The 26,141-nt window shown below is 40.8% G+C and overlaps 1 protein-coding gene across 1 annotated transcript; it reads right to left on the reverse strand.

Annotated features, from left to right (window-relative positions):
* Positions 1 to 4,719: 4,719 nt before the first annotated feature.
* LOC117251447 (frizzled-7-A-like) lies at positions 4,720 to 9,468 on the reverse strand. The gene has a single exon (XM_033617735.2). The coding sequence runs from the start codon at positions 8,988 to 8,990 to the stop codon at positions 7,287 to 7,289; it is 1,704 nt and encodes a 567-aa protein (XP_033473626.1). The 5' UTR covers positions 8,991 to 9,468; the 3' UTR covers positions 4,720 to 7,286.
* Between the last annotated feature and the right edge of the window lie 16,673 nt (positions 9,469 to 26,141).

The following is a 26,141-nucleotide window of genomic DNA, read 5'->3' on the forward strand; positions in this document are numbered from 1 at the left end:
TAGAAAACATTGTCTTCATGTTAGAAGAGATCTTGGTTTAAAATCTATGCACAAAAATGATGTAGAAAGTTGCACACATCTGGGCAAAACTTACAAATAGATGCAAAGCAGTTTTTGTGATATGTGGATGTTGTTTAGTTGCAGAGAATTGGATTAATGATGTTGATCTTCTGCTTTATCCTTCACTCCTCCAATGGCTAACTTTGAGTAAAACTAAAAAATAATGCATCAGCCAAACACAGAACAATGTGTATTGATTACAATATTATTACAGTAAATTTAAGTCATTTTAGGAAAGTGAAGTGAATAAAAAATATGCAAATTTACTATGAATTTTGGTGCAGCAATGGTTTTAGCATCAATTAACATCAATTTCTCAGAGTAAACCTCTTCTTAACTTAATACTTTACCTCTTCTGACAAAATGTGACTCATAGCACAAGGATTTGAAAATCAGACTTTGGTGACCCCAAGTGCCAGTGTCAAAAATTACACTGTGCCAGACAGCAGTATACATTGCTCTACCAGTGCTCAGAAACTTCTAAAGCTGCTTTTAAACTACTACATGCTACTACTTTAGTGCCATAGTATGTCTATTGTGATGCTTGGTCACATTTAATGCCCACAGAAAGAGGCCTACAACCACAGAGCTGTTGAATAAGTAGATTTGTTTACCTGTAGTGATAAAAAAAATAGCACAGAACAAAGTATTTGTAGCTGGCAGCAGCACAGAACTGCACTGAAACGCTTATCAACATAGGCCAAAATGTTGGTGGCTAAATTTCAGCTTTCCTGAAAGATGATGGGAACATGTCATTGCAACTCACACTGAAATCCATGTGTAATTTTCATGCTTTGATATAGATCTGAAGGTTAGGTCATAAACTATAATTGTAGAAATAGAAATAGTCAATTCTACTGCCACTCTATTTCTATAATTATAACTCTTAATCCAGTCTTGAGGTGGAAACACAATGAAAGGCCTTCTCTGGAGTTTCAGCCGCACCACTCTTGTCTTGCAAAGGAAATCTGTCATATTTGCAAATCTAAACACATTAGGGTGACAAAATACAATCCATTAACATAGTAACAAAATGCTAATACTTTTTATAGGATAGTATCATAGGCCACTACACTTTGTGTCATCTGCTTAAAATTGAAATACTGTAACACCCCCAACAGCTACAACCCCATGTAGCTGTAGAGGCATGACGTGGTTCCTGAAACTTGAAGAAAATCTGTTCTGATTTAAAAGGGGAATGCATTTGACAATATCCATGTCACAAACTGAGTACTATAAAGTCAAATCAGGCTTGCTAAAAGCAGGTCAACAGACTATTGTAGGCTATGCATTTCTAGTTGTGGCCACCAGAGGTCATATCATCATTGCAGTTTTTCACCATTGCATTGATGCACTTCTACCAGATGATCAAAACTGCATATGCATTTACTTAACAGTTCTGCATACAACTCTCAGAAAAGGCTCGTTTTCACTGACAGTCCTCTCCAGGGCCATTAAATTAACTGCAGTCAGCATCCTCTATAGCTGCAAGCAAGCACCTGCATCAGCCACAACAGTGACTAACAAGACTAGTCATGACTGACCGGCATCATATTGATGGAATACTGGAAAAAACAATCATATAAATAATGTTATTATCTGTATATTTCTATATTTCATTTGGACTACTGGCTCCATGATACTAACTAGCTTGCCATGTGCAAATTATTTTATCAGCTGATGTCACAAAGCAACCAATAGCAGATCCATGTAGTATAGCTTTACAGCTAGATGGTTATTCTTAGGGTTAGATTACAATCACTGGCCACCAAGCTAGCTGTGACTTAGCTACACCGCATGGATCTGGCATTGGTTTCTTTGTAGCTGATAAAGTAATTTATTTTATTCACTCAATATAGTGTTGTTGTTTTTTTAATTTGCTAGCTAGCAATTCATCCACATTAGAAAGTGAGCCAATGCTAGCCAACATTAGCCAGCTAATACCACAAAATTGCAACATTTTTCACGTCAGTGTTTCCTCTGGGATTTTTTTCAGTATCGGGGGGCACTGAATTTGATGAATTTACTGTTTATCAGACCACAAATGAGACAAAAATTATCTAGCGTACCTCGCTGTCCTTTCACTTTAATCCCTGCAACTCAGAGATTACTTATTCCAGAGGAATGCAGACAGCAGCTTCAGAGACAGACCCTCAGCAAGTGGCTGTAACAACTCAAATTCAGCCAGTGCAAACTTCTGCAGTGAGTAAAGATCAGTTTCCGGTCTGCCACTGCAAAATGTATATAACGGTAAAACAGCACATGGACTCTGTGTTGTGGTAGGTGCCAGTCATTTGTGGACATTGGTGGACTCCATTTCTCAGTTGTGAATCAGAAAATTCAGGTCAAGCTCTTTATATAGAAGTCAGTCCACAGGCTGTTATTAAAGGCAACCAAGAAAGTTGGGAGAGGTCTCAGTTTTTTAAGTTAGGTTACAATCTGTTTACCCATTAGCGATGAAAAATGATTTGCCTACATATAAAAACGTAAACACAGGACCTTTAAGTTTTTCCCGTATCGTCACTGTAGATACCAAATAGTACATTTGTTATTGAGAGTCAATGTGATCAACAATATACCAGCCCCATGTGCAACTGAGCAACTCTGAACAAAGTCCTGCCTCCAACACTGTGTGATACATCCATGAGTCACCCCCAGTGTAGTATTCATGACCTCGCAAGTAGAAATTTCCTGAGAGCTCCCATTTCACCACTGAACATGGACACAACTTAAACATAAGCTCACCAGTTCCATTTAGTCTTTGAAATCCAGCGCTTGGGCAGTGACTTGCGGTGTCAGAAACAAATGAAAAAAGGCGTCCTTTAACGTCAGCATGATATGCTGCCGGTTGCCATTATAGTTTAACGTCACCCGGCGGCATCAGGAGGAAACTGGTGGGACAAGAATGAAAGTTAAGGCGGCAAAAGTCCAAATGGGGTGGGGTGGTGGGTGAGTCCAAACAAGAGAGCAATGTTCACATCTCCTAAGATTCTAAAGCAAAACCCTGTTCTTTTCCCTAAACCTTACCACGGGCTTTTGTTGCCTTAACCCAAATGTGTGTGTGTTGTTGAAGGGAAAAAAAACCATAAATTTGCCATGGTTTATTTTTAAAAAATCTGTATGTAAACATGAAATTTCCTGGGAAAACTGAAGTGTATTTTGAAAGAACAAAATGCATGTAATAGGCAGAACTTGACACGGTGTCCCAAAACGTCAACAACCAATGCACCCAGGGTACGTTTTCATGACATGGAAAGTCCGTGACCAAATATCAATGTGTGACGAGTCGGAGTGAGAATGTGTTCCCATGGATGTATGAAAAGGCTAACTGTCAGTGGTCAAGTTGCATTGTGGGTAATGTCTCTGTTGGGTTTTGACAAGGAGGTACCCACCATAGAAAAAAAGCCAATATCTCTGGTTTTGCGGCATCAGTTTTGATGCTTTTTAAACTGTCTATCTTTTCATCTTTTCAGTTTTATTTCAATGGTTACAATTCTTGTCAGTCAGAGTTAATCAGCTGGATTGGGTTAGAAACTATGGGTACAGAAGGCAATCACTGCAGTACTCATTTATATCACCAGGTGGTGCTATTGCATTACAAAACTGGATCATCCATATAAGGTCCACAGAAGAGCAGAGCATTAGCTTAAGTAATCAATGTTAACTACTATTAGCCATGTGCAACCAGTGGATAAAGTTATTATTATTAGATTTATACATTAGTGGTCTCCTGCTGCTTCACTAAAAACCCAGACAGCAGCATCAGCTCTGGTCTCAGTCCTGCTCCTTTCCTTCTAGTCAACATCAACAGCCATTTATCCTCTTTTTCAATCCCAAGACTTTATTTGTGTAGTTCTGTCTGACTGTAGAGGATGCTGCAGTATCACAAACTAATATAACATGTTCAGGAAAGTGGCAGGAGACTTTTACAGATGTGTGGCAGAATACAAACAAACCCTGTTGTTTAATGCTGGTATATTTATTCATTTACAACATGTTGGTATGCTGAATTTTCATCAAGTAACAGATGTTCGACAGGTAATCAGCCCCACTATTATCAAGATCTATTCTGTTATGTTGCTGTTTGAACATTGAGTGATTTTGGTGAACAAGAACAAGCAACACAGACTAAACACTATGTTTAGTTTGCCTATATTAACTGTATTCATATTTATACAGAATAACTTGTTATTGTTTCATTTAAGCTGCCCACGTTGCTGCAGTCAACACAAAAATTCTGAAAAACAGTGCAAGTAATGAGGCACATCAAGTTCTTATAAATAACGTTTTGGATTGTAGGACTTGTCGTGTTCACTTATTAGCCAAATGTCCAGCTAAGCAGCATCACAATGTTGCCTGTGTGTCGCTGGTAATGTCTACAAAGTCATGTGTCTTGTCTGTGAATGATGAGTATTTTCACTGGCGTGCCAAAGAGTTTAGGTGGGAAGTGAAAGCAATAAGGGCCAAACTCAGTTTAGGTGGTGTGTGATTTAACAATAAATACCATGCATGTGTTGACAAAACAATCTGAAGTCAAGGTCTACTTACTCTGAGATTGAGACTGTTTTGTCAACTGCAGTTTCTTAGGTCAAGGATTAATGGTGTTGCTTAACATGCACATGAGTTCACCTCTTAACACAAACGACAGGGATCAATGCATTACAAATCTTAGCGATTTTATTCAAACTGTACACATACAACAGGCTTATCTCATTAGAAAAAAAAACAAGTAAAAAAGACAAAATGAGTATCCCCATAAATACATAATGCCTTTACAAAACAGAGTATGTGTGTACTTGGTAGGTTGCTTATGCCCCAGTAACAAAAAAAAAACCCACACTCATAATCCTTCTGAAACCTTCGTACAAGACAAACAAATCAGTCTGGTGTCATTGACGCTGGCAGATCTCAGCTGCCTGAAGGCAATTACACAGAATACTTTTGCCTTGTTAGGTTTAAACATGGACACAAGATGTTTTGTGGAGTGTTGACCTGTTTCCTAATTCAATCCTACGTACTCATTTCAACAAGGGTTTGAGGTATGTGGTACATTTACACAGGAAATGTGACACTTCTCGTAAATAAACTGCTTTAACAGTATACTATTAGGTTTGGTGCGCTTAGCGTGTATTTTCTACAATAAGTATGTGTGGATCCAGGACACATCTTAAGAGATTTAAAAAAAGTAGAATACCAGGTCTATAAGGCCATAATGTGAGTTTACCTGCATTTCTGCAGGGTGTTACCATTTTCATTTACATGTGATGTATGGAGGGAAAATGTGCTCTGTGACAGGAAACAAAATCTTCTGTCGAACATATGATGCCTTGCAGCTGACTCAGTCGGGATAACAACACGCTTTCCTGCTCAGATTTCCCCGCAAGATCTCCTACTGATTGTATTATATAGTCAAGAGAAATAAACTGTGGTTTGTTGCTTTAGTTCAAGACAGCGTTCTGCATGCAGCACAGGATTACTAGTGGGACTAAATCACTGGTTGCCATTTTACGTTGATGCTATTGTTATCAATAATGTATTCACTAATGTTTAAGTTGGCCATTTTTGCTCTGATTTTAGTGTTTTCTCACTTGAATTTGAGTGTTAAGTTGTCACTAAAATTTCAAAAACGACTTCAGTTTCTGAAAATAAATGAACGGCCTCAATACTGAAATGCTCCCTGTATTGTTATATTTTAATGATAGGCACATTTAGTTGACAGTTAAAAAATAAATTGCTGTAATGTCTCCAGTGATTTGGTCCCAGATAAAACACTCCACCTTTGCTAAACACTGCAGTGTTTCTCCATTGCTCTCTACCCAAAAAAAAATAATCTAAGGTTGACTTTTGACCTTCCTGATATTGCCATAATTTAGAACATTAAACATAAGTCCTGTTTCTACACACAGAGAAAATAAATGCAGTTTTTACTGTGTTTTGAAGGGTCCCACAAGGTATCCCAGAGACTAAAATAATGAATGATTAAAAAGTCAAAAATGTTCGTCCTCTAGTGAAACCACGTAACATTTAAGGCAGGTTCAGTTACACTGTGAAGAGTACATGCGTGAATGTGTACAGTCATCATTATCCAGGATAAAATAACATCAAAAATCCTGAGCAACCATTTCCACCCGGTATGGATTAAATCTGGATCCTTGAAATGGTGCTTTGGATGTCTTAAAAGCTTAGAAGTCTTTTTGATTGGGGGGGGGGGGGGGGGTCCTACAGTTGAGAGACCACACACGGAGACAAACAATGAGCTGTTGTGTCTTCACTGCAGAGAGGAGGCACATGTGTGTGTATGTGTGTGTGTGTGTGTGTGTGTGTGGTCTCCTTAACTGTTAGATCCAGGTCATCCTGTGGTGACTCAGTCATTTTTAACACTATTAACCTTTACACTAGCTGTGCAAACCAATACATAACTTCAATCACCTTCGGAGTGAACATTCAATTACAGGAGCAAATACTCAACAGTAAAAGTGAAAAATAAAGTTTAAAAATTAAAGTTTTGATTTCTGGGCAGCCACTTGGCACATAATGGCATGGAGTCACATGTTTATGGACTTTCTTTTTGATGAAAACAGGCGAGATTGTACTCTGCAATATCTAACACACATAAGAAAGCATTTCAGTCTTTAGCTAAAAGCAGAGTAACTTAAAATTTACATGTATAATGCAGGCATCTCTAATGTATGAATTCACAGTCAGAGGGTGTGGCGGCTGAAGGAATCAAACCTCTGACCCCTTTGTTGCAGCGTGGACAGAAGGCCACACTGCTTGACCCAACAGTCTTTTCTGTTATGGTGTTTTCCACTGACAAGCTCTCATCAGGGTAGACGGGAAGTACATTCAATTTGAGATATTAGGGATATAAACAATAATATGTAGGAAGTTTTTATATTAAAAGGTAACCTCAGCAATCTGGCATAGCAGTCCAGGGACCAGTATGGCAATTTTCACCAGTTAATAATCCAAAGATGCAAAAGGCCAGTAGTGTGAGCTGTCTGATGATGACAAAAAAACTGAAATATATCAAAAAATTCATCCGACTTCTATTGAATATAGATCAGTTTGGTTGTGTATCCAAAAGCCTGAACTGCTGTCACAACCAGAAAACACATCAAAAAATATGTCCAAAAATAGTATTAAAAATGAAAGCTATTTGACCTCATGTACATGGTTGTAATATCCAAAACTCCGTGGCTTTGTAACTTCTCTTCCTTGAAACTTTACACCGTTGTCTCTCCATGGTTACCGTTGCTAAGGCGCTTGTAGAACCGCCGCCATGATTGAAGAGTCTTCCCGGACCAGACCCAGAAACCCGAGGTGATCCCGACTATCATGGTCATCAGGTACTTGATCATAAACACGGTGAAGTCGGGGGTCATGGGGGCGAAGTTGTGGACCGGGCAGGGCACTGCGAAGCGCTTACAGGTCTGCATGTGCCAGGTCAGCTGCCAGTGCTCCCTGAAGGCCTGCTCGTAGAAGTAACAGGCGATCACTATGGTGGCCGGTACCGTGTAAAGCACACTGAACACACCGATCCGCACCATCAGCTTCTCCAGCTTCTCCGTCTTGGTGCCGTCGTGCTTCATGATGGTGCGGATCCGAAAGAGGGACACAAAGCCGGCCAGGAGGAAGGACGTGCCGATGAACAGGTAGACAAACAGCGGAGCCAGGACGAAGCCGCGGAGGGCGTCCACGTTGAAGATGCCCACGAAACACACCCCGGTCAGGACGTCGCCATCCACCTGGCCCATGGCGAGGATGGTGATGGTTTTGATGGCCGGGACAGCCCATGCGGCCAGGTGGAAGTACTGGGAGTTGGCTTCGATTGCCTCATGGCCCCATTTCATCCCGGCGGAGAGGAACCACGTCAGGGACAAAATCACCCACCAGATGGAGCTGGCCATACCAAAAAAGTACAACACCATGAAGAGGATGGTGCACCCCTCCTTTTTAGTCCCCTGAACCACTGTCCTGTAGCCTTCCTCCTTTAACTGAGCACAAACAACTTTGTCCTCCAGGAAAAATCCAGCAGCATAAGCTACAGCCACCATGAAGTAACACCCAGATAAGAAGATGATGGGCCTCTCGGGGTACCTGAACCGCCTCATGTCCACTAGATAGGTGAGCACTGTGAATAAGGTGCTCACACAGCACAGGATGGACCAGATCCCAACCCACAGCCGGCCGAATTTCACCTCATCCTCTCGGAAATACATGATGCCGGTGGGTTTAGTGGGCTCACATGGGGCTCCGCAGTCATTGACCCCCATGAAGCGGTAGCCCAGGTAAGTTGGCACCTCCAGCTGCAGAGGGCAGGAGAACTGGTGGTACTGGTTGTGATGCGGCGGGCGTTGGTTGGGTCGGGCAACATTTGGGGGAGGGGTCACATAATTGGGTGCATTGGGGGAAGACGAGGAGGCCGGGCTGCTGGGTTCGGATGTATTCTGGCCCACGCAGATCTCGCCTGCTCCGTGGACGGGGAAAGCCTCGCAGCGGAGGCGCTCCGGCCACTGGAAGCCGAATTTATTCATGAGGGCTTCACATCCTTGTCGTGCACGCTCACACAGGGACCGACATGGGGGGATGGCCTGCTCCAGCACTGTGCAGACTGGTGCATACATGGAGCAGAGGAAGAACTTAAGTTCCGCAGAGCACTGGACCTTAACCAGGGGGTAGAACTGGTGCACCTCCAGTCCGGCGTCCTCCTGGTTCGTGTGGCCCAGGAGGTTCGGCATAATGGTCTGGTTGTAGGCGATGTCTGTGCAGAGCGGGATGGAGATGGGCTGGCAGAACCCGTGTTCTGGTACAGATATTCCACTCTCACTGTTGTAATGTTGAGCAGAAGTAAATGAGAAAGAGAGCCCGCACACAAGCCACATGATCCGCAGCAACACGGAGCCAGTGGTGGACCTGGCCGCCGCCATAGTTGAGGAGGAGGGGGGAGGGAAGGAAAAACTTTGATCCAAGTAGGGCGACTTGAAAACGGTTAAAAAGCAAAGAAAAGCTACATTAATTGTCGCAGCACTTATCTTGTAGTCCGAGTATTTCGAGTCGAAATTGTCCCAGTCGTCTTTTCCTCGTGTTTTATGAAGATAAATCCAAATGAAACGTTCGTCGTGTCATGACTTCTTGATGGTCTTTGTAAGTGACTCCAAGCAGCCCACTCTCACTCCCGACCCGGTGAAAATAACACTTAAAGTCCCATTTTCTTAAAGCAATGCAAACCCAAGTTACTCCAGGACGTCTAACACTTGAGCGTTGTTAGTTTGGCGCAAAATAAGAAACGTTTAAAACTTAAAAAGTCCTATATTTCCATCGTTTTTCGACTTGACTTCACACAGAGCGTCGGTTCACATGCTGAGCGGTTGGAAGTCCAGAGGCTCGCTCTCCTCACTCCGTGCAGATTCCACCGGTTTCAAGGCGCCCCCTCCATTCACAAGACCCTCCGACAGAACGCAGGGCGCCTTGAAACCGAGGCCGCGTCTCAGCCAATCCCAGCGTTTGTTTTCCTATAGGACTCGTTCTTGATTGGTCCCTGCTCCCTATAGAAGGAAAATGTGTTACAGTAATTACATTACACCAGAGGTTTTACAGAAATAATTATTTTCTGGTTAGGTTTTCAAAATAATTTGCCTGAAGATGCGTTTTCATAGAAGCATTGATGATGCATAAAATGTATTTGCCTACTTTTCTTACAATTTTTATAACAAAGAAAAAACATATATATTCCACAAACAGCAGTATAACATCACCTTCACACATTTGTCAACTGTCAAAACCATCTTGTGATTATTTTTTTCTTGTTTATTTCTCTTCCTTAATTTAACTGAATAGTTCATGCTCATGCATTTACTGAAATTCATTTTATTCCATACTGCTTTTTACATCATGATTTACAACAATTATTGTTAAGATTCGATAGTTATGGAGATTGGAGCTTCACTTTAATACCTTTTTGATAATGTTTTTGCATTCTTTGATTATCTTTTTAGGGCGTGGAATAGAAGGACAAAAGGAATTTAAGACGGATCCCTCTAACTCTGTTTTGTTTGGACTGCAGACTATTGGAACTGAATCAAATAATGTTTGGCACTGATTCATGTAAATCTAGATTTTGTCTTTCTGTGTCTTGCACTCATGAGCTGTGTTTTTGTTTTGTATTTAATTTTCTGTGGTTATTATTGGTGTGGGATATCTCTCAAAGTGTTGGTTGTGGGAGCTTTGTATCTTTTTGCCTGATAATGTTTGTGTTTATGTCTGAATTATATTTACGTATTGTGCATTTGGATGGTGGGTTAACATGTTGGAATGTTTAGTTTGTTATTGGTTGATGTGTATGAATAGTCCCACGAGGGATGGGTCACGTAAACGTCCAGACACAAACATAAAATATTCATTCATATTGAAAAACAAGCAAACTGTACTGCTGCTGTACTGTTTAAATGTTTTCAAGTACCAAATCTGTTTATGTAGAATAAACACAGAAATTTGCTGTGTTTCTTTTGTTGAGATGATGACAGCACAAAGCCTATGAAACTTTGGAAATTATAAATTAAGCACATAAACAGTGGATCTGAATAGTTTTTCAGCAATTTAAATAGCTAATGTTGATAAATGCAATAGCACATAAATCTGATTATCAGGCATATTATTAGGCAAACACAGCAAAGTCAGATTACCCATCTTTGCAGGCCAGTTTGCTTAGATTTAATGCCTGTAGAAAAAATGTGCATGTTTTAACAAAGCAGCAGGTTTAAGCACATTTTTCCATATCTCGATTCTTCTTTCTTATTTTATTGTACCTCCTCTTCTACATAAGCAGTCTCACCCTGGAGTGAACGAGGGGTTCTCTGTTAACAACAGAAAGTTGTGTTTATGTCTGATTCGGTTTTAAGCTTTCACCCAAATGTGCAGCTGTGAGGTTGAGCTCTCTGCATCTCCTCACAGAATCTCTACACACACAGCCACTCACTGTGTGCAGGACATGTAAACACATTGCAGCGCAGTGAGCAAACCATGAAAAAAAAAAAACTAAATGGATTCCAGCGTCCTAACCGCTCCACCACAGCAAGCACCACAAGTACCTGTTGCTGTTTACCGATTGAATGGTTTCATTGCAAACAATCAGATGCAGCTCCTGAACTGATCTGTATCATTATGGGAATTAACAGGCACAACAGTCCAGGCAGCAGTAAATTGAATTGACAGCGTGATCAATCTGCCCACAGGCACAGGCGACCAAGTGTGGGAGGTGTAGGAGGTTGGCCTCCCTGCATTTGGTGTGTTTCTACCCTGAGTGGGATAAAAGAGGGTGGGGGAAGGTTTGGGTGGGGGAAGGGACAGGAAGAAGAGAGAAGGTCGAAGAGGGCAGGGGGAGAAAGAGAAGGAGAGAGAGCAGGAAGAAAAGCTGAACCAAAAGGAAAGTCAGTGTGGAGTTTCCCGCTGTAAACTGCCCTATAAAAAAGAAGGCAAGTAAAATTGAAACAGGCCAGCAGGCTAATCTGGAGTTCTGACACAACGCAGAGAGATATCCATCTAGAAGCTGATTCAGGCTAAATGTTATTCCTAGTCCTAAATAAAGCTTTGTGCTGCCTGAGACATGTTTGACTATAATACTTGTAAAAAGAGTGGAAAGGCAGGTTGGATTTTCTAAGACGGTCCTCCGGGACAGGGACTACTTTGTTTCATTCAGAAACTACACTTACCCATAAAGCTTCTTTTCACAAGTACGTTGAACACATAACGTTGCGGTCGGGCAGCTAAACAAAGAGCTGGAACTTGCTCTGAAGCTTTGTAAAGCCGAGGGAAGCTGCAGATTGAGATGATAACTCTGTAGGTTCATCACTGCTGGTGACACTCTTTACATTGTTTTCTCATTGTCATTTAATACATTGTTAGTATTTAAAAAAAACAATGACAGCTACTTAAACTTTCTTTAAAACTATTTCAAACTTCTCTGTTATCCACCTTTCACTTTCATTAATTCGCTTTTTTATTTCTCTTTCTTTTATCTTATAAAAAAATATTTTTACGTAAAAATTTTAAAGGGAAATGTTTTAATGCTACATGGAACTGGTATAAATAAAACCACTATATATCAACCTTGAGTGGCCAGTTTAAAAATGTAGACTGACACAGGCCTTTCCCCTAAATGGTTTTGTAAAAGGAATCAGTCTAAAACTTTATTGGCAGCTGTGTCTTTCTATCTACCCAATCTGTGTTTCTAATATCCACACTGACCTCAATCTCATCCCCACCAGCAATACACTGATTACTGAAAAGCAGATTGTATTGATGAGCAAATAGCGAAAGAGGTTGATCCAGTGGTAACCTATTCAGTGTGGTGTCTGGATGTGATCAATTTGTTAACTTTCCAGGCTGTCAGCTTTTGGGGGATGTTTTTTTAGACACACACAACCATATGGGGGCGAAATCTGTGACCTCTGCGTTAAAGTATGCTCAGAAAGGGCATCATGATTACATACATATATGAGCTGAGTGACAAACACAAGATTATAGCTGGGAGCCTGAGATAGCTTCATTATCAATCTGAGGAATGTGTCAAATTTGCTGGCAACTGCCCTTGATTAGAGGATTGGCTTCACTGTTCGGGCTAAGCCTCTATATATAGAGCTGATGTAGTAATTAAAGACTCCAGCTATTAAAGCTATTGATTAAGAATGTTGTCAGCACACTGATTTCCCAGGAGGAGAGTAGAGAAACCATCATCTAAATGACCATCCCAGTTGCCAGAAGGAAATGTTGGCATTGAATGTTTCTGCAAACTGTGGATATGTTACATTTGTGCATTTCATCCACATCATATCAATGTTTCTTAAGTGATGTAGTTCTGATTACATGTATATGAGCTCACTTGGTCATCGGGATGTAGAAGGAATGGTGGACGGCATGACACTTAGGCGAGTCAGGAATCAGGCTGCAGACCACAGTTTAAGACCAACAAACGTCAAAATGGGTTATTTTTTAGTGAGTCATCGACTGTATTCTGTGATTGTCCCACCACACCAGGGTATTTTAAGCCAAAACATGATCTTTTCCTCACCAAAACCTCATTTTTTTGTACTTAAACATAAACGTGCATCAACCATAGCATTGTATAAACATAACGTTTTAGCATTTCTGCTAATTAAATATAACTACGTACAAATGTAATATGTCATGGCTTGCAGAAACGTACAATGCCAACACTCATTCTGACAATAATGGAATGTCTCAGCCAACAAAACCAGTGATGTAAGACAGTACAGATGAATGAAAGCAGGGGTTAATAGATGGATGGGTGGGTGGATAGTTTCTGCTGGGCTGCCAGGGTTCTGATGAACAAACAGCCCAACTTGGTGTCATTCATAATGTTGCTTCAGAATTAGGTTTTAACACTTTGCTACATTTTCCATGTTGTATATACGGGACATGATTCAAAGCATATAATTGCATGCTTTTGTACATGCTAAATATGATTCCAGCACCTAACCAGGCCTTTCCTCTGTTGTTCTTTAATGTGTTCATGTGTAGGTATTGTCATGACAAATCTTAATACTTATGATTCAACCTCCTTGATGACCTGAAATGGAATAAATTAAGGTTATTGTGATAAATACTGCAGTAAGGACAAGCATTAAAACTAGAGGTAAACTAGACATATGCGTTCTATTGAAATGTGTGATATGGTTAATATCATCGTCATAAAATTAACAACGATAATGTGTGCATAATTGCATGAACATGGGGATTTACTTTGATGTTATTCATATTAGCTGCAGAAGTATCATTCATTTCAATCAGAGGCATCAGGATTTTGTTTGAAGACTACAGACCACTAATTGGTGACCACTAATATAAAGGATAATTGATGATAATACGAGACTGTCGTGCAGGTAGTAATAATAGCAGCAGCATGTAAACACAAACACTTTGTCAAATTTAAAGTTAATAATGGAGGCAAGATGATGGTGTTTTGAATGAGCTTGAAACTACTTTGATCTCTCTCTCACTGCCTCTTACACGCACTCACACACTTGTCGTTTCTCCCTGTGGTGTAAAACACAGCAGTTAGTAGCCACACCGGGTCAAATGGACGCACTTCATGGTGTTTAACTGTAGCCGTTTGTTTGTGTGTGTTTATGTGGATAGTGTCTGTGGTGGTCAAGCAAAGGGGGCAGTCCAGCAGGTTTCCAGACAGTCAGTCACTGTTTGGACTGCGGTCTGCTGCAGCTGGACATCTGCTGGGGAGAGAAAAAAAAAACATGTAACACAAACAACAACGAGATTTACAGTAGACCAGGGTGAAATAAACAAAACAAAAAAGATTTTCATGGTTTGAACTGTGCTTGCTCAGTTCAATCATAGCCAAAAGCGTGACCGCCATGCAAAGTATGTGAGCTACCGTGTGTGAAACTCAATACTGAACAACTATTTAGATGTGGAGTCGAGGTGGAAAAACACAAGCCTTTTTGTTTGGTCTGAGGAGGTTCTCAAATTTGAGGAGGGCTTACAGTACATGTTGGCTGACCAAGTTGGTCTAACCAGCATTAAGTGTTTTTGAGGAGTTTTGAGGAGTGAGCTAAAACAATTTTGATGCACCATGTTACGTGTATATGTGTGTGTGTGTGTGTGTGTGTGTGTGTGTGTGTGTGTGTGTGATAATGAATTGGTTTCTGTCTAAGTTAGGAATTTGTAATCTTAATTTTTGGACCTTTTGTAGTTGCATTTGAAAATGTAGAAATAACATTATGTAGTATTCATTCATCTTCTAACCGCTTCATCCTCTTGAGGGTCGTGGGGGGGCTGGAGCCTATCCCAGCTGACATCGGGCGAAAGGCAGGGTACACCCTGGACAGGTCGCCAGACTATCACAGGGCTGACACATAGAGACAAACAGCCATTCACACTCACATTCACACCTACGGCCAATTTAGAGTTATCAATTAACCTAGTCCCCAATCTGCATGTCTTTGGACTGTGGGAGGAAGCCGGAGTGCCCGGAGAGAACCCACGCTGACACGGGGAGAACATGCAAACTCCCCACAGAAGGGCTCCCACGCCCGGGATCGAACCGGCAACCCTCTTGCTGTGAGGCGACAGTGCTAACCACCACACCACCATGCCATTATGTAGTATTATACCACAATAATGTTTGATAAACTCAAGCAGCATGGCCATATTTGCATGAGACAGTAATCAAATGTCGTTATTATCTGTCCATTGATTTATATGAAAAGTCTGCCAGGTGGTGCAGATCAACGGTTAGTATGATATCCTACAAAAATGCAACGTATGAACAATGCATGAGAACAGCCTGTGCAGATACTTCACTGAAAAGTCAACAAACATGTTTTGGGCCTAGTGTATTCTATGTTACTATAAAACCATTGTGCCTTATACAGTTACTCTACAATTATTCGCTGTTTTCTGCTGCACACTGTGCCACCAAATTCAAGACTATGAGGTTGGAAATTTTGAATGGTTACTTTGATCTTTTATGCTTTAAGTCTCGATGTGAGATTAAAACAGCAATAATGTTGCACGACTACTTGTATGTGAAAGGTGTGGCCTGCATTGACAAACCCACAAAGGTTTTTCATCGACTCTGCAGCTCCTCTCAGTGTGATGGAGCTGCACAGCGACTTTCAGCTCATTGTTTATCTGTGCTGTTCTATTTTGGTTTACTCCCACCATTCTCACAGTGTTGTGTCCAGCTGCATCAGGCAACTATTTTAGGTTAAACAGCTCTGATGGACACTCTGAGCTCCTTGCACCAGTCAGCAGACAGACACAGTTCACAACTAGCTGATGAACTTATGCCATATTTCCATTGAAATTAGCACATACATGCAGGTTTTTAAACACAGGAAGACGTGTTAAAAACAAACAGTAGGATCCTTTCCCATTCCCAGGAGACAGCTATGCCCTTTTGTTGTTTTTGTGGTGTGTCACATTTGATACTATGAACGTGCAGGAAAATGGGTAAGTAAGCAATAGAAAGCAGCATGGAGGCCAGAGAAAATGTTATGGTGTTTACTTCTTTTTTATATCTGTTACTCATTCAGTCTCTCTTTCAAACTCACCACAGACTAATTTGGAATGATGATTGATCACTGCTCGGACGAAGACAGCTGGAATTCGTGGCACTGTGTCACTGCATGGTGCCAGAAAAGGGGTGACAGAGCCGATAAACACTCATGACTACTGCAGAGTCATTTGTTCTGGGAATGAATGCCAATTTTAAACGTTCCCCCTAAAGCCAGATGTCAGTTGGTGTTACTGGGTTTTTTGTCCAGTGGGAAAGGGGCTATAATGTTGTTTTTACCCGCAGCAGGCAACTATTTTCAGTTAAAAGTGCTATATGTCAAATACTGACGTTTTGGGTTGGGAGTCCAACACATTTAATTCCAACTTTTGAAATATTGCCACTTTGTTAGTGGAACTACACATCTAAATAAAAAAAGCACACAATCTAAATAAATCTAAATGTGCTAGGTACCCTCCTGTATCTGTTTTGGATATTCCAGGATGGCATGTCAATTTGTGTTTGTTATATGCATTGTATCTTTTCAAAATGCACTTTCCATGTTCACAGGAAATTTCCAGTTTCTGCTTGTTACATGTATACAGTCTTTTTCAAAATAAAATTACAACTTAAGTAAAATACTTTGGGTTTATTTGTTAAGTTGAGGCAACAAAAGCATGTGGTTAGGTTAGAAAAAACATCATGTTTTGGCTTACAGTTCACACAGGAAATGAACAACGGGCTCCCGGGTGATAATCCAGAGTTTGTTTGATCCACCCCTTCTCCCTCCGTCCTCCATATACAGACTTTCTTGCTGTTTATATAGTTGCTGGTGGCGTTACAAACTGCTGCCGGCCAGTGCTTATAATTTCGCCACGAAAGGTGACTCTGTGCGTCTGAATCTTATGTCAATGTCTACTGACAAAGCAGCGCTATTTGACAAGTTCGGTTGTTGCCCACTGCCTCTAAAAGTTTGCATTGTAGCCTGACACTGACAACACTGACAAAACACTGTGTTTGACGAGTTGTGAGTGAGACCATGCTGGGTACTTGTACCAAAACGCCAACCCAAAGCGTCAGTATTTGAGCTTGTGAACACAACCAATCAACATATTTCCCTCATGAAAAGACAGAGACAAAAATAGTGCTAAAAGGAGAGTGAAAGAATTCCAACTCCAAATCAGTGCTAATGTTAGTCCATATATGCTGGATGTGTAAATATACAACTGCTTGCCTACAAGTTTGCTGTATCAACTTAAAAGGTTATGATATGTCAGCGTTGTGTTCACAACTAAAAGTTCTGGCAGGTTTAAACCAAAAATATATGTACAGTCACTCCCAAATCAAAAACTCAAGGTCAATGGTAAGAGGATTACTATCAAGGTGAGACGAGCACCCACAGGGCAGGTAGTCATGGCAACAACAATGGAGGAAATCAGAAATAGACCAGACGACTGAAGCTAATATGCTGAAACAGAGTGGGAAAAGGCGTCTGATTGGCTGAGGAGGATTTTGTTACATCAGTTATTTCAGACTGGATAGAAGGCAACACATCAGGATAAGTTACGGATAATAAATATGGCCGCTTTACAGCCAGCTGTAAAAAGTGCCACATAAAATAAAAAGACTAATTCTCTATTCTATTTATCATATGTTTCTTCATTAAGCTATCTCCTGTCTGGTTTACTTGTGTGTGTGTGTGTGTGTGTGTGTGTGTGTGTGTGTGTGTGTGTGTGTGTTTGTGTGTGTGTGTGTGTGTGTGTCTCAGAGTTATGGGTTGGTATATATATAGCATTATAGAAGTATGTGTGAGACACTCGTCTGAATGGGGGGAGGGGAGATCGACCTTAAGAAGTCAGCAGAGGGAGAGAGGGAGAGGAATGTAGGCAGCTGGTTTGTGTCTGTCAGTGCAACACAGAGAGCCTACAGTACTGGACTACTCGTACACACACACACACACACACACACACACACACAGTGATGAAAGAACGATTTATTTGGACCAACAGAGTGTGTGTTCGGTCCAGTGGCAGGCAGCAGGAAGCTCACTGGCTGACATCTCAACTAGTTGGACAAAAACGCTATACGAGACTGTGTGGCCAGAAAAGTCGGTACAGTAAATTACACACAAAATGTTGGATATTATAATGAAATACAATCATATTAATTGAGTCATAGTTAGCATTGTCTTGTTGCATTTATGCTGCTGGCACAGATCAGTGGACTGCTCATCATTCTGACACTGACTGATCACCTCACTATTGCTGCAAACAAATGACACACACATACAGCACAACAAAAAAGTATTAAGACTGTGACAGTGTTGCTTATTGTTTGGGCGCTGTACTCCAGAATGATGCACTTAAATTGAAACTATGGACTATGGGGTTCAATTTACAGCTTTAGATTAGTTTTATTATGAACGTCTGTTGGAATTTATTACTTTTTCATCAACCTCAAACATATTTGGGTTCTGTAATGTCTTGTCTGCCAACATATGTAGAAATACTGACGTATGAATCATAAATATTGACCTGGTGCTACGGTAGGGAAGGATTATATCAGAGTATATAGACAGTCTACATTCATGCTAGCAGTGGTGTTAGGCTGTGAGTTCAGCTAAATGCCAGCGTGCTAACATGCTCACAATTACATGGTCATGCCACAATGGGGACTCCCTAAAAACTCAGGGTTTCACCGGGGGCGTTGGCTTACGTCCTGCATTGCGCAGACTGCTGAGTGCCTGATGCGCGGTCTTGTCTGCTCACATATTGTCGTCCTGTCACTTGTTTGATAAGCTAGCAAAATCGTAACCCATAAAGTCGTTTATTAACCTAATCTTTGCCTTAACCCCAAGGTAAAACCTACAGGAGGCCATAAACCTAACTGTTACTGCAAACAGAGATGAATTTTTATTGTTTTTGTCATCATCAGTTTAGAAAGATAGACTTAGATTTTTGCTTCTTGTACTGCTGGCATGGCTCAACTGTGGCTAATGTCTGACTTCCCACCAGATTTTCAAATGACTTTTACCTGACTGCTGATAAATTCTTACGTTGATCATCACAACGTTACACTGTAAATACATACAACTAAATATTGCCAAAATAATTAGACATTTAGATGGACTCAATTTCAGTCCAGCAACAAAAAAATATTCAGATTGGGGGTCTGTATTCTGATAGTATATTGCCTCAAGATGCTCATCCCCACACAGGTTTACAAGGTACATTATCAGTTTCCATGTAGATAAAACCAAATATACAAGATGTGGGAAAACAGAATAACAGGCCTTTTTATGCATGCCTTGTAGCGTGTATTATTTAGTCTTGTTTGCTTAATTTTACAAGCTTCAGAAATAAAACCTGTCCATATTTTGCCACTCTTATTTTAATCAAACTGAAATAATTCAGATTTTTTGTTATGCATTCTTACAAAGGCTCATGCAGGTTTTCAGATAAAGTGTGAACCATCTCTCTGAAGCATGCATTGCTGTGCCCTGCAAAATCCCCACCCATCCAGGTGAAACCCTGTGTCTTTAGGGAGTCCCTTGCCGCTAGCATGGCTAAAAATAAAAACTTAAAATGACTAAATATATTAAAGCATAGAAGAAGACTAAGTATAGTAATATTCAAAATAATACACAGAAAACAATTGTTCACATCAATACATGCTATACTAACTGTAATTCACATGGTTGTTGACAAAATGACACATGGTGAATGAGTAACAGCAGCGTAAAAGCACTCAATGTCGGTTGAGTATTTAGTGAGCCATTGCAGGTCTTCATGTTATGGATCCTTTAGACCTGAGGGTCTTCCTGCACGTAGGTCCGTGCTCTGATACTGATACTGTCTGCCAGATGGCAGCAGGGTAAACAGTTTGTGCGCTGGATGGCAAGAGACCAAGATCATCATTTATGCCTCTGCACAGACATCGTGTGTGGCAAGTGTCCTGAATGGCAGGGAGCTCCTCACCAGTGGTCTGCTTCACTGTTCTTACCAATCTCTGGAGGGCCTTGAGGTTATGAGCAGAAAGCTGCCAAATCAGAGATGCAACCAGACAGAGTGCTCTCAGTGCTCTGTAAAAGTTTGTGAGGATAGTCAGGTCCATGCGAAACGTCTTCTGTCACCTAAAAAAGAGTAAGTGGGAAGTTTGAACCACCATTTCTTTGTGAACAGTCCAGTTGAGGTCAACCAGAAATGTGAACACCAAAGAACCTGAAAGTGCTGACCATCTCAGTAGGGATGTGATTGTCTCCTGCAGCTTCCTGTAGTCCACTATCATCTCTATAGTTTTGTTGATGCTGAGGTACAGGCTGTTGTCATAACACCAGTTCACTAAGACATAGTCCTAAAAATTCTCCATTCCTAACCACTTTTCCTTGACCTGGCTGGAAAACGTCATGAGGTCAAGGAAAGATGTAAAGGAACGTGTTTAGCCCTACATATAATCATTCTTACCTTTCAAACATACTGAATCAAAAACATCACCTGTCATAAAACGTCCCCACTTTGTGTTATGGATAATATGCTGATAATGATTTTGTAGAGATGTTTATAGTCACTCCAGTTACAAAAGTACAATCATATGAAAGGCTATTTTCGCTGAGCGGCTCCATTAAAGAAAACAGCAAATAGTAATACTAAATGATAGAATATAAAATGAGCATCTATACATACAGGGTAAAAACTGGATCATTAGTCTATATATAGAACCACCACACATCTCAGAAAACACCTTTCATGTTGACGTGCTTTGAAGTTGTTATAGCTCATACAGACGGTGGATGTGTAATATAACAAAATAGTCGGTTATTATTTCCTTTCCTTTTGTAAATGATGGTCCAGTGTGTCCTATGCTAAAGGAGCTAATCAAGGAAGCACTGAAGCACCTTACCTTAATTTTAAGGGAATCCGAACAGCTCATACCATGGCAGATACTTCTGGGTCATTTCGCTCAGTTAGGAACCTTCCTGAGCAAAAAGGACTTTTCGGCTGCAGGGTTTGACTTCCTGCCTGTATGCTAATTCACCACCACTAGTGATGAGGCCTAAGATGATTGTGTCACTTGAAGATTTGCCAGTAATGCATGAGCAGTGCATTGTGACATAATAAACAGGTCACACAGCAGAGGGCCAAGGATGCAGCCCTGGTGGACACCAGTGTTTACGGTCAATGAAGAGGAGGTGGGGCTGTGAATTCTCACCACCTGAGGCCTAATTCATCAGGAGATCAAGGGCCCAGCTGCAGAAGGAGGTGTCAGGTCCCAGGTCTGTGTGGACTGTACCATTGATGTATGGTTTTTGGCTGAAGAGGGACATTGTCATTAATGCACTTTGTAAATTAGCTTATGACAGAGACACTGTTACATATTTATGATGCTATCAGATGAGTCTGTCAGTCTGTAAACTCAAACAGCTCCAGAGAGTTACAGCTGTGTGGTCACTCCACACTGGACAGTAATGTCGAACTGGCTTGTCCTGTTTGAGTCTTGTCTTGGGTGCTTGAAGGGAAAGAAAAGAGATATGATCTGCCTTCCCAAAGGCAGGGTGGGGGAAGTTTGTATAGCAGTGATCCAACGTGCATAAACCTCTAATAGGTATGTTAACATGCTGGGAATATTTTGGCAGAACCTTTGTCATGTTGGTGCTGTTGAAACTGAAAGCTGCTCCATTCTCCAAAGCACTGATAATATCATTCAGGTCATCCATGACGTGAGCTTTTTCTGCTTGCTCTGGAATGTAAACTAGAGAGCTAAACTCTCGAGGGAAGCAGAAGACTTACATCTCAAGTTATGATCTATTGAAATAAGACCCTCCTACTTCCACTGAGGCTATATCCACACTAACACGCCTAGTGTTCACAATACTCTGGCGTTTTGGAACGTCAAAAGGTAGACCTTTGAAAACACTTACGTTTGCTTTGAAAACTGCAGGGGTGCATTTTGGTCTGGACAAGTGAAAAAGGAGAGTTTTAAAAACAATGACGCAGACCGCATGTTTGCTTTCTGACTGGATGTTTTCAGTCAAATATTAAAGCTAGGCCTAATGTTACATACCATACCATGCAAGTAACTTCTTTCCTATTGCCATGGCTTCCTCCAGCGATAGATAATGCTCCCAGTACCACTCTGATATCAGGAATATGTTGTCATATTTCCATTGCAATGACTCCCAATCTGTTTTCTGCTGCCTTGACTGCCTTATACTCACATTACTCTAGCCCTTTTTTCCACTGCGAAAAAAACAAAAAGCTGACACCCACTAACATCCTGCTTTTCTACGTAATTGGAAAAGCTACAAGCTAAGCATCATTCACATCTGGGTAAAGTGACTTTGCAGCAGTCACTGGTATTTATCAGCTCCCACTCCACTCCAATTTCAGCTCCTTTACCAGCGAGATGTAATGATGCACCACCACAAAAACCGTCCATCTCTGCCCAAGCAGCACTCAAACATCATCAAGTTTGAAAGAGAGTAGCAGACACTAAAGTAGCCACCATAACATTTTCACTGGCCTCCTTGCTTCTTTCCACTGCTTACTAACCTGTTTCCAGCCTGTCCGTAACGTTGAACGTGACACATCAGTAAAAAAAAAAAAAAAAAAACACAAAAAGGTATGCTCCTCTGCTGCAGAGTCCTGTACATGGCTTTAGTGCCAATGGGAAATTAGTCTATTCTAGCCTGTTTCAGCTGGTTTTCTCGCAAAGAAATCTCTGGCCTTACTTTTTGCCATCTCCATAGTGTTGTCTATAAATAAGTAACCAACTGCCGAAACTATCTGCTTCCTGTTTACACTGGCATGGTGTAAACAGGGTACATGAATGGTCATGTAATATGTGTTTTCGGGCATGTTAGTACAGATAAAGATTATTTTTGAAACAATGCTAAAAAGCCTGTGTGTAGAGAGATTTGTTTCAAAACGCTGTTTTAAAATGAAAATGTTTTAATGTGAATGTGGCCTGAGAGCTTGCTTGCATGCTAATATTGCTACATTAGATCCCCCTCTCTTGTTAGCCATCCAACAGAGTTGTGTCACAGCTATAAACATGAAATGTGGTTTTTAGTTAGTTCAGTGTTCAATTCACCTTCTTATACTGGTTGTAAAAATGATACTTGGATACTTGGAAAGTACTTTGCCTGTTTTCTGTAAACAACAAACAAATGGGAATTTGTAGTTGGTGCTCATGTATGGTTGCTCATGTGAAAGTCTGTCATGGCTGTTGATTATATTGCATCTGTTAAGACAGAAAAAAACACAAAACTATTTGAGTAGTTTTTGAAAGTTCGTAAGGTAATCCATTCTGGGGCGCACAGAAGGCAAACTACCGAAGGGACTGTCATAGAAACTTCTGACAATGTCAGACTGTAGGTAACCATAGCAACAATGATGCTGTATATGACCCTTCAGATAGACTGGGTTTAACAGACTGAGTTAAGCAACACAGTAAATCTCTTGACTACACACAATAGTCCTTTACTTCCCCTCCCCCACAGTGCGCGCACGCGCACACACACACACACACACACACACACACAGCAGTCTTGGAGGTGATGTGCTAATTGATGCAAAGTAATGGAGGAGGTGAAGCAACAATGGCTGCCCCACTAAGCTTTACACAGAGCTCTTTTTGCTTGCATAACTAGTATTTAGTGAACTTTATTATTCTGAAAATGTGGTTTTAATTGAGAATTGATCAAGAGTTTGGAACAAAGAAAGCAGACAAGAGGAGGAAGAGGAAGATTAAGAAAAGGAACAGAGGGAGGAAAAGGGAAAAAGGGGATGAGGATGAGGAGGGGGGAGGCCTCCTGTAGTTTTGAGGTCAAACACACAGCTGTGGTCATCACCTTTCACTGCAGGGGACTCACACACATACACACACACACACACACACACACACACACACACACACACACACACACACACACAGACACACACACACACACACTGCTGATCATCACCCTCTGTGGGAGTTTGACCTGGGCCAGATGGTCACTGCTCTCTCTTTTTACGACTCTCTTCTTCTGTCATGTCCACACTAAGCCAGTGTTTTTCACACCTGAACAGCTTAGCTTTTTGAATATGCACTTCAGATGTTTCAAAACACCGGTCTAACATTGTAGTGTGAACGAGGCCAACAATGCCAAATCAATTATGTATCAATAACATGTGTTCACAAGGAGTTGTATATGAAGAGAGCAGATTTCTGCCTCCTCAAACTCTCTGCAATTGCTCATTTTGAATGCCAGTAGAGATCATAATATGTAGGTTTGTGATTAGCCAGTCTCTAAGCTTGTGCTGTAAAAACAAAAGGTCTCATAGTGGAGCATTTCCAAAAAGAATAACAGATTAGGCTATGAAAACTACAGGGCATGGAAAAATTATGAAAGAACAACATTTGGTCAGTGTGAGCTTTAGTTTGGTTTTTAAACAGGCTTTTAAAACGTCTTTGCATTTTTTATCACCATGTTGTGGTCTATATCCTACATTGTCATACATTCAATTTAAAGGTGCAGTGTGAAGGATTTAGAGGGATTTATGGGCAGAAATGGAACATAATATAATAAGTATATTTTCTTCAGTGTATAATCACCAGGAAAAAAGAATCACTGTGTTTTCCTTACCTTCGCTGTTTATACCTACATAGGGAGTGGGTCCTCATTTTGAGTTTTTGAGTTTTCAAGTTTCGTATTGGCCACCTTGGAAGAAAAAGTACATAAGACATGCACATCCCAACATCCAATGGAGTGGGTGCTGGACCAAAGAAACGTCTGGCAAAGTAAAAAAAAATTAATAAGTCTGCACACCAAGTAGCTAGCTCCCGTTTAGAAGGATTTTAATGCAGAGTGATGTTTCAAGCCACATGACTCATTCTCAGACTTCAGAAGTCTTTATGTTTCAAGCCACCCGGTTCTTCCTCAGACTTCGAGGAAGGACTGTGTGGCTCCAAACGTCATTTTGCATTAAAATTCTTCCAAATGGGAGCTACTTGGTGTGCGGACTTATTTGTTTTTTTACGTCACCTTAATTAGAAGCCCATCTGCAAAGAGCAGCATCAGAAAAACACTGATTTTTTTTTATGTGAAACTGCCTTATTCACCTGTTCAAATCATCTGTTGTGTTTGTTTTGAATGAGAAAAGACCAGTTCCAGGTAAAAACCTCCTACCTCTGGATCCTAAGATATCAGAGAAAAAAGGTGAGCATACATTAGCAAGTGGTCGGCGAGCCGCCCATCTCCGACATGCCAAGCAGCTTCAGAGATACACAGATCTGTAACATGAAACTGCTTTATTCAGTGTTTTACCAGTTTAAATCACAGAGTCTGTTTTGTTGGAGAGGAAGAGACCTCTGTGGATAGTTTGGCTCCCAGTAAAAACCTCCTGAACAATGAAAGCTGAAGGAATCCTGGCCGGGAGAAATTTCAACTGGTTGCAATCTTCAATCCTCACATCTCGACACCACTAAAACCCCTTAAGTCTCACACACCTCACCTTTAAAATGAATGTTAAAAGTTTTAGTCCCAGTGCTATCTCCCTGCCTCCCTCTTCACTTCCTCTGTGCAGACAAACAGCGCTATTCCATCTTATCTCTTGTTTTTTTCTTGTTCCAACTTCCAAAACTCGGCACTGCACCATTTATCTTAATCCCCGCCCTTGGCCTGTCATGTGCAAGTGCTTGTATTTTTTTAATGAAAGTAATGTGAAACCCAAATACACCCAAATCCATGTATAAAACTCTTTGAAGTTGATGCAATATAATGTGTTTCTGCATTTGAAGTTTACTTTTTTTAGAGTTATTGCCACATGCTGCCTAACTTTATTGATTTGGTTTTCTTATGCACACTCAAGTCATTGTACATATGCTGTATCTGCCTTTGTTCATCTGTGAAAACATGTATCATATACTGTACTGTTGCAGAGATTGCCTATGCAGGACATGCAGTGTACAGTTTATGCTAAAAGAGGATACTTAGGGGGGTTATGGGAACAATTTTAAATTAACTTTAATTGTTTCTGGTGCAGATGTTTAATGCATATGTAAATGT

The sequence above is a fragment of the Epinephelus lanceolatus genome, chromosome 14, assembly GCF_041903045.1.
Source record: "Epinephelus lanceolatus isolate andai-2023 chromosome 14, ASM4190304v1, whole genome shotgun sequence".
Lineage (NCBI taxonomy): Eukaryota > Metazoa > Chordata > Actinopteri > Perciformes > Serranidae > Epinephelus > Epinephelus lanceolatus.